This window comes from Montipora capricornis, chromosome 6, assembly GCF_036669925.1.
Source record: "Montipora capricornis isolate CH-2021 chromosome 6, ASM3666992v2, whole genome shotgun sequence".
Classification (NCBI taxonomy): domain Eukaryota; kingdom Metazoa; phylum Cnidaria; class Anthozoa; order Scleractinia; family Acroporidae; genus Montipora; species Montipora capricornis.
In genome coordinates, this window is record NC_090888.1 from 45,467,858 (window position 1) to 45,477,857 (window position 10,000).

Genomic DNA, 10,000 nt, shown 5'->3' on the forward strand with positions numbered 1-10,000 from the left:
TCTAAGCTGCAAGTTAAAAGACACAAGATTCGAAGAAAAGCGCAAGCTACTTGTCGTGGTTCTATGTTTTGCTTTTGACCGTGATTGTGTCTCTCGCTTAGTGGGAGATGGATCTTATCTTTCTCTGGTGACACATTGTTTAACACTGTGCGACCCCAAATGTACAAAATAGTGTTTTTCCGGAAAAGGAAATTCGAGTGAACTGTCATCTCAACAAAATCAATTTTGTCCTCTAGTGCGACCCGGCCCATAATATTTGCCGGCCGGGAGGTCCGTATAGGGAAAAAACTGTGCCCGACTCGGAGGTCTCGAGTATGCGGCCGAGGGCCATACTCGAGACAGAGGGCACAGTTTTTACCTGAATACCGGTAACCTGTTATTATACGACTAGCTCCGTGAGCGGGCAAGATGAACCAAATCCCGAGCTGTGATTGGCTACCCGAGCGGGCAAGTTGCTCCAACTTGCCCGCTCGGGATTCCTGGCTTGGTTCCGCAAGATCAAAGATCATTTTTTGGTGTTTTATACCATATAATAAATCAAGGGTTCCTGGATAAATCCTTTATTGCCCAAACTTTTTCGGTGGAGATGGCTGGATATTGGCCAATATCCAGCCATGATGACCTCACGCTTTGTCCATAACCCTTTTTTTTTCCCTAAAAAGATATGCTGATTGGGAACCATTGCTTAAGGCTGGCCTGCGATGCTTATTATCAAAAGAGAAATATCAGGCAGTAGTTTGTAAAGCAACACTGTTTACTTTTAAAAACATTTAAAAGGCTTAAAAAGCCGGCTCATCACAGAAGCTCACGCAACCAGGGCAAGGATTCCGCCCGGGTTGGCGGGCAAAATTCCACCCGCACTCTGAGCCAATCAGATTGCAGGATTCGTAGAATTCCGCCCGCTTGCGCATTGAAAAAAAAATAAAAGTAAATTATTTGAGTCTTGAACACAATTTAAAACCACCTTCTCCGTTGTCTTTACATAAATAGTTGGGTCAATCTAACTAAATTGCGGCCAAGTCTCTCTTCAACAGAGAAAAATTTAAACAAAATAAGTGTGATCAGAAAAAATTGCGTTTTCCCCCTTTTAGCCTGTTCCATGCTGTCAGATAATGAAAGCGAGGAAACGAGAACGAGCGAAAATCGAGCGGGGTCTGAGGGGAGGGGCGGAAGGAGAGCTCTCCTCAAATGACGATCTCTTCCTCAAATGAAGGATTATCCTTACTTGTCAGTTTGCTACAAATGAAGTATTATCATCAATTTAGATTACTCTGTCCTAGGACTTGTTGTAGCAGATAAACTTAGTAAACTTAGTCCCTGGACAGGATTTGAACCCAGAGCACCCAATTAGAAAAATCTGTTTTTATCCACTTAACCACTAAAAATCAACTAATTAGTAAGCGTGCCGATTATTTACCAAAACTAATTATTATATAGATAAAATCATTGCAGAATAATGGTTAAAGTGGTACTACGACCAAAAAACAATTCTTTTTTTTCTTTGGATTTCAAAACTATGTTAACTAAACACTAACTGACCCAAGTTTTAAGTTCTGATTTTAAGAAGACACCTGTTTATTTTAACTGGAATTTTCTTATTTATTGGTCCGCCATTACTAACTTTAAACTCTTGAGAGAGCTGGGTCGGGGAGAAAATGACGTCAAAGACTCACTAGTTTAAGAATGCAATGCGTATGTACGCGGCCGAATTAATATGCAGCACGGGAGTTTCGGGCTTTCAGACTTTTAAACCCGTGTTTTGCATAAGTCATAAATTGCGTTTACACGCTGAAATTTTAAGCTAGTGAGTAAATGACGTCATTTTCTTTAGATCCAAACCTCTGAGGTCCAATCGGCCAGTTTTGAACGTGAGTAATGGCGGACCGTGCAATCCAAAACTTACACTCAAAATAAACAGCCTTTGGATAAAACTTAAAGCTCAACATTTTGCCAGTTAGGTGTTAAGCGAATACGCTTTCAAAATCTGAAGAAAAAAGGGAAATGATTTTTTGATCATAGTACCACTTTAAGTCTAAAGCTTGATTTTAAAATGGTTAGCTTTCTCTTGAAGTTTGGTAACCGACATTTTTCACTGTGTAAGCTTGCTTCTTAGCGGGTGTTAATACACAATTATTGGATGAGGTTGAGCATGATGTCATGAATTATCAAAACCGAGGTCTGTGTTATCTGCCGAAGCCGAAGGCTGAGGCAGATAACACAGACACGAATTTTGAAGCAATGAGGGTTAATCGACTTTAGTCTTGATTACAGGTGCAGATGCCTTATTACCAACTTTTCACGCCAATGAAGTTGGTAAAGGCTGCAAGTTTTATTCACCACCACAACTCCGTTACCGCCACAAAACTGACCTTCCTGGGTGCGCCCGAAAACTACGCTCGTCTGATGACTGTCCCGCTGATTCCACCGGGAGCGATTGATAGAAATGCTAACCTCGTGGTGAAAGCGGTCATTGGACTTGACAAAGAAATTGGACTCGGAAAAGCGACCCCTCCTATGTTATTTCTGATGGCCAGTTTTTCTTTGGTGCGCTCATTTTCGACAAGAATAACTACAAGACAGATGCTCCGTGTGTCGGCGTCGAGGGAAAAAGTGGAGAAATAGGACATCGCTACAATTCAAAATTGCCGAAACCGTCTGAAACTTTCTATCCCGGGAGGTTCGAGATCTGGTTGAACTTGTCTGAAAGATGGGGAACTTGTTTTGTTCCTTTAGATGGTGGCTTAAGTCGAGAGATGCTTTTCCAACATAAGCTAAACCCTAATAACGGCTTGTTTTTGGAAGTTTATACCGATGACAAAACCGAAAAAACTGGCATAAAGTACATCGAAGTTACCATTGTGCAGGAAAAGTGAACTACAGCCTATCCCTTTTGGAAGCGAAAAATTTTTCTTTTTCCAGCTTTTTTTTCGTGAACGAGTATGTTCTTGTGTCACGCTCGTATGCCATTTTCGTAGTAATGATTGTTAGATTTGCATTTGTTTTAGTTTAAGGGTTGAGTTAAATAGTGAGCCGTTCTAGCTTGAACCTTAGCGTTTATAGGAGGAGAGAGAAGGATAAATCTTCTTTAAGTGCTCATTGCTTCAAGGCCTTAGATATATACACTTTGCAAAGGATTGAAATAAAACGCGATGATTCCACTTGAACACTGCTTAATTTGCCTGTGACATTTATGACTTTTTTCTTTTCGCATGTAAAATCAAAGCAAACAGAACTGAGTACTTCAAAAGGCAGGTCTTCCCATCCATGTATTCCCCTTAATTAAACACGACAATTACGTTTCCAAGGTTTCCCGGAGACGAAAAGAAGATAGTATAGTGAAGTTCAATTTATCTGGGTTTTACCAGGGTGGCCGTGAGAGTCACATGCACAACAAAGAAAAGTTCCAATTTATTATGATTGTGCCCTTTGCAAGGCGAGGCCTTTTTGGGAACAATTGCAGTTCGTTAACAGGTCTCGGTGAAGGTAAATTTGGGCGTCTCCCACAAATTTGTTGTTTTTGCAAATCTTTATTGGGTGGGATGTGAAGTATATTTTCCCGAAAAAAAATTCTGATAAATTAATTTTAAAACCTCTAAAATTGCTTTTCTTTGATTACCGCCATAATCTGCGCGCGAAAAATGATTGACGTATCTTGTCAATCACACATGAAAGGATTGGGTGTCAATTGACAGCCTTCACACGCGATCTGCTAACTTTGCACGTGCCCGAACGCTAATTGGCTCAGCATAATTGGTTTTCAAGAAAAGGGCGGAGTTATTCAGCAGACCGTGAACTGCACGCGAAACTTCAACGTCGATTTTCTGGGGGTTTATGTTGACGACAAAATTACAACTTCTCGTACCTCCTATTCCGACTGGTTTTAAGATATCGCTTCCAAAATTTCATTTCTAATAGATGATTATACTACCCCAAATATTGTGTGAGGAATTTTTCAGTTGTCTTCGGAGACTAATTTTATGGCACTTTTTCTTCCCAAATTAAGTATGAGATCAGACTTTCGCGACTTTGGTGCATGATATTTCCTTCGATTCTTAACATATCAAAAATTCCTCACAGTGTATTGGAGTGCATTCATCTGTGACTAAGATGTAAGAAAGTGCGGTTATTTTCCTAATAAAGTGAAGGGGCAGGAGCTTCTGCAGCACACTCGGTCAGTCTGAGTTTGAGGCCTCAAAACTAAAAGGCAATTTTAAATATGAAAAACCTAAAACTTTATTCAAAATAATTCAATCTACTAGCTTTAATATGTTATATAGTTTGACCCCATACAAACTGAAAGATAGCGACGCGACAATTTCATTTTTTTGGCGGATACCTCATTTTCCTTTACCGAGACCTTAACGTCCTAGCCTAAGTAGCTGGGGCGATATTATATCGCAGGATTATTATTTTAACTCGCGAAAGTAAATCGATGGTTGCTGCGTTATGTTTTAGCCGCGAGTGGTGCTTTGGTGCTGCGCTCCGACATCGATCATTGACCACATAGCGGCTGTCAGAGGCGCCTTTATGCTTTCGGCCACATGCCGTGAGCTGCCGCGGCGCCCTACGCAATTCACTCCCTAAGACTTAAAAAAAGTTAGCACTTAGCACAGCCATCTATTTATTTTTATATTATTTGCAAATTACTTTTGTGATTAGCGAAAATCTGTTTAGGCGCTTCGTTAGAATGGTTCTCAAAAACAACAACAATCTTCAGAGGAAGCAAAGGCTTGGGCTTGAAATCTACCTTATAACTGGATTTGTCGTAGTTAACAACAACAAAACAACGACTTGTCATCTATCTTGTCTATTACTAGGAGTAGTGTGTGGCTTTATGGCTCATTTGGTAGATCATTACCGTGACCGGTATCGCAGACAGCAACGTTTCGAATTCCTTTGTAGCCATCTTAATTTTTCTAGTGTCTTTAAAAGAGAGTCACAATGCTTAAATCGTCCAGAAAAGCTATAAGTGCGATGACCATTGAACTTCCCTTCGTGCAAAGATTTTACTGTCAGCAAAATAGAGGAAGAGTGCTGGCTGCAGAACCTGCACGCTCTGCTCAAAAATAATCAACTAGTTTACCTTACGACAGTAAGTTGTTTTACATGTAGTACTTATTTCAATGACTTATTTATCCTTTTTTAGTGTTCGAGGAAAAGCGATACTCGCCTCTTTAGTTGAGAATTACAACAAGCTTTCCCGGGTGCCGCGAATGGATGCAGTTTTGAAATCGACTGGGTAATGACGATGAAGGGATCGCAATATCGTTTGATACGATTTGCTAAGGATATGTGTAAGACATGCAACATCGCACCAAGTTTGCATGGGAGAGGAAAGTCGCTATTTTCGGATCGTCACTCACAAAAATCATGGTTCGTAACCTTTTACCTACGGTGGACAATTTTTTAGCATGTCCCTTGTGGACCACCGTACTTACTTTAATCATCACCCTCCTCCTCCGAGAGTGTGCAAAAAATTAAAACTGCAGCAATTTCAACTTACCGATAAGCGCCAGAGAGGGAGTAATCTTTTACTTTCCGTCGCATGTTGTCAATATCCAGGCCATCGTCAGCCATGATCCGTCTGTAGTGATCTTTCATGCTGTTTTCTGGATAAATCATGTCATAACCCGGGAGTGGAAGGACTACATCATGGATTGTGTACTGTTTTCTATTAATATGATCGTCCGTTAAAAGGATTACTGAGGTGCGACTGGGCTCAGAAATAAATTCAACCATATCTTCGGTCTGTGATGTGTCTGTGAAATAAGACATTTAGTTACTCATTTAAAATTTGCCATATTACACAAAGCTGAAGAAACACAACAAAACGTGATTAAAAATACAGAAGAAAGATTGAATAGCTAGCAGACCTCAAAGACACAATTGAGTTTTCTCTTGAATCTAAGATTAACTGAGTAAAATGATGTGGAACGAGAAACATACAGAAACGTTTTAAAGGTGACGACTTTGAAATGGTGAAGGCAGCTTAAAATTTTAAGTTAGCATACATGTACCTTCCTCGTTTTTACCCTGATAAAAGCTAAGTGCAAGAGACTTCGGCGTAACCAGTTTAAGCTTTTCAAGGAATTCACCAATTTTATCCCGCTGCTTTGCATGCAAATATCGGTGTGGGCAGAGAAAAATAAAACTGAGATCGAATGTGCATGTGACCAGCCAAAGATTAACAGGCATGGAGGAAACTGATCAAAACAACGCCCAAACCGTAAAACAGTCACAGTGGTGTCGAATGACTGCAATGATGATGAGTTCATGATCTATGCCTTTCTTACAAAGCACTCTTCCACTATTAGTCAATAAATCACTGGAAGGTCTTCGGTTTTGATTTTTATGAAAAAAGGTACATTCATTTACGGAAAACAAGAAAAGAAATCCCCCGATGGGAGTGGAACCTACACGATCATCTTTTTAATACCGACCCTATGAACAATGGGAGAATTGATGGAGCACCGTCATTCACCCAGGCTCTTGTGATTTAAGTCCTACACTTTACTAGCATTGAAAAGATGAAAGGTTGCCTTCTCGCGATCGTAATGAAGATGCGGAATTCAAGCCCAGTAAACGAGTGAACAGATATGCATTCATGAACACGACACAGGCGTACTCTAAGTAATCACGAGTGCTCTCAACGAAGTCATGGACGGTAGTCTGGTTCCTCCAGAACCACCCTTCCTCCTTCCCCCTCAATCCCTCCCCCTCCCCTCCCCCAAACCAATCTCGAAAACTAATGTTTGAAGGTGCAACGCACCCGTGTGAAGGATGGAAAACTAGGTTCTTGGTAACCGGCGCCAGCACAACTGAGAAGTCAGAGTTCTTGTCAGGATTGGAAAATTCGTAACACCGGTCGAATGCTCTACCCATCATTGAATTACAACAATTCTTGGGGAACTAGGTCGTTTAACAACGTTCTTCATGGACTAGGGGTCCCGTTGGTCCGCCTAAATAAACGAGCTAACTCCCAAGGAGTTCTTGTAGCCCAATATGAGGGCATCCAACCGCGGTGATTTTAAAGTTGTACTTTTTGCCCATTGCCAAACACAGCTACGTTTGCCCATTTTTGTCAAACAAAGACCACCTGAGTTTACTGCACAATCAGCGGAAGATGAAGATGCTACAACTAAGTCTCCTTTGACAGGCTGAAGTCCATACTCCTGACGAAAAAGAGGAAAAAAAAACAATTATCAATGATGGCAAATGTCTGCAAAAGAGGTTTAAGCCCAGATGATGATGATGATATAGATTATGCCACAATTACCTTTATGCGCTTTGTTGCCATGAAGTTCCAAACATAACTCTGATATGCATGAACATACATGAGTCGTGTGTTCCTAGATATGCTCTGCAGTGCATTCACCAAACCTGATGGCCCATGTCTCACCAGCCCTTGCAGGAGATCACTCTCAATAAACTTTCCCTTGGGAATTTTCTTTAGAGCTTCTTTGGCATTCTTTGTCTCTTTCCAGTGTTGACGAGCAGCTGTCACGCCATCTTGCTCACCATCACGAGGATTTAGAAGCAAATCTATTGCTTCTGACCACTTGCTTTGAAGTAATGCGAGACCTAAAAATATTGCACAACGAAATTTGGTTCATTACGTTTAGAGCAACTTCCACATGGCCTTGAAAAAGTGTTCGCAGTTTGTTTCACGGACCAAGGAAACTCCTAATATGGGCAGTAAGCAGTTTGATTGCCCAATCACATTACCGCATTTCAAATGAGGTCAAAGCGAAATGCCGATCGAGATGAAAGAGAGCCATGCAATGAAAATTTGCACATGTTTTTTTTCTTCGATAAGTAAATTAAATGTTTTGCATTTTTGTTTACGTTCTGTTTTGACCTCTAAAAGAGACCATATTAAAACACAGAGAAACAAAAAATACCGTCACTGGTGACTTTTAATAATGGCAAAGACATCATCATCATACTACTTTCACCTACGTGAAGAAATGTATAAGTGTAAATATACACTTTTATACTTCTTTGCGCACTACCCTAAAGGAGACCTTCACGGCTACATATTCTACGTTTTGCCCAGAGCACCCTAAGTGAAGCCAAAATCGGAAATTTACACCCCTAAGTGAGATGACAAGCATCCCTCCCCCACCCGGGGCTTAAACACATGTACATCTTCCACCTTCAATCACTTCACTTTCTTGTAAATGAGTACTTTGCCCTTTGTTTGGGGGTCACATTTTGGCACAAGGCTATGATTCGTTTTCTAATCAGTCAGCCAAGAATAAAGTACTGAATTAAAAACTGCATTTCATAATGAGCGATCTCTCAAAATTTGAACCTGACATACCGGGTTATCTCTGAGCAATGATGTTTTGAAAAATCGAAATTTCGCAAAGAAAGTATGAGACCATTACTGCTTTTGTCACCCAAGAATTTATTAGTTTTTGATGCCTAATAACTGGCCTGTCATCATGCTAAAAGACTTGAAAGTGGACATTTAAGCGAGTTTAGCACATTCTTTTACCTTTTGAAGTCAATATATGTAAATAGCACAATGCCTTATGTGAGCAACCTTGTATGTTAATGAGACAAAATCTAAATAATTATGTCAGCAAAGATTCCCTTCATTCATGATCAAGCAGCTGAATTATTTCTTGTACATGCAAAACTAAAGAGGCATGACACAGAACCTTGCAGATTGTTTACAAGGATTGCTTGAAGCAGAATGAATTTCCTTTTTTATGTTTATGGATTATTTGCCTCTACCAAATGAAGCCTTGTGAGAACAAGATTGCTAGTTTGCATGATAATGCAATTAACTGTCACCTCACCTATTTTATGTGTGGGAACTGATGTAGTTCCAAACCTCTGCAGACCAAAGTAGTTAATAAAGCCATTGACTTTCAAGGACTTCAGACCTTCCTCAATCTTGTAATGATCACCAACAACACTACGAAGTGTGATAACAAAATGGTTCCCAGACAGAGAACCAAGTTTCAGGGGCTCTTTGCAGTATTTAAAGTTTCCAAGGCATAAATTCCTCAAGGTAGAATTAAGATGCTGCAACTCTTCTGCACGCACCCTAAATACAGAAATCCATTGTGTGGTCACAGCCCTCCGGTCCTTTGTTCCAGCATATCCAAATATGCCTGTTTTGATCTTTAGAAGTTTGCTCAACAGATTTATAGCATCCATGGTGTCTTTGTTTTCCTTGTAAAGTACAAACCAACAGTAATTGTCAAGTTCTTGTGGCCATCGGCTCTTTCTTTGCTTTCCAGTTGCATCTTGCTTGTGGAAAACTCTGACTGCTTTCTGATTACCAACATCAACAGTATCACTGTCTGAAGTAACAAACCATAACACATTATGATTATATCTTAAGTATTACCGTATCTTATGCACATCTCACAGGCTTCCATTATTCAAGATAAATCACTGTCCAGCCTCAAAGTGCTATCAAAACCAATAATAAATTATTATTACAGGCCACTTTCAAAAAACCATAATACTCTTGGTTTGCCCCCTAAAATTTTGCATAAGCATTGTTTTTCTCTTGGGACCATTGTAAGTCCCGAGAGAAACTGGAAAAATGCTTATACCAACTTCTACGGGAAAGTAAACAGATGTGTAAATGTAAAAGACATGCACATTATCGAGTATGGGACTGTGGTGGCGGTGGGTTGGTAATCGACTGTGGGACTGCAGTGGCAATGTATTTTATGTTGAATGTAAGTTCTGTAATCTAGCCCAGAATTCTGAATCACAGTTGCTACTTAAAGTTTTTATCCACGTTACCAAATCATTTCTGGTCTTTATAAAGCAGGTACCGGAAAGCATGTATATTTTGGTCACTTGGGATTAGTCTTCATTTGGAGTTGTTTTGTTTTCTGTCTTTTGTTTTATGTACAAACTGTAATCTCCGCTCCTGTACATGCAGAAGGAACCAACATTTCAAGTTTAAAGAAATACAAATCTTACTTAAACATAATGTTGTGAATGCATTCATCGGAGACTCTGAAAAAAG

At 40.0% G+C, this 10,000-nt stretch overlaps 2 protein-coding genes and 1 pseudogene across 2 annotated transcripts in view; 2 read left to right on the forward strand and 1 right to left on the reverse strand.

Annotated features, from left to right (window-relative positions):
* The window catches only part of LOC138052276 (uncharacterized), an 11,638-nt pseudogene extending 8,479 nt beyond the window's left edge, over positions 1-3,159 (forward strand).
* LOC138052247 (serine/threonine-protein kinase/endoribonuclease IRE2-like) overlaps positions 1-10,000 on the forward strand; it is a 413,063-nt gene that overhangs the window by 155,347 nt on the left and 247,716 nt on the right. The gene's annotated exons all lie outside the window — the stretch shown is intronic.
* Positions 1-10,000, reverse strand: part of LOC138052248 (pseudouridylate synthase 7 homolog) — a 24,740-nt gene that overhangs the window by 10,544 nt on the left and 4,196 nt on the right. The window contains exons 2-5 of the mRNA XM_068898641.1: positions 8,808-9,317; positions 7,277-7,581; positions 7,097-7,172; positions 5,504-5,759 (exon numbers count right to left, since the gene is read on the reverse strand). Of these exons, the coding sequence (XP_068754742.1) occupies positions 5,504-5,759; positions 7,097-7,172; positions 7,277-7,581; positions 8,808-9,317 (1,147 nt within the window). The remainder of the gene's footprint in view (positions 1-5,503; positions 5,760-7,096; positions 7,173-7,276; positions 7,582-8,807; positions 9,318-10,000) is intronic.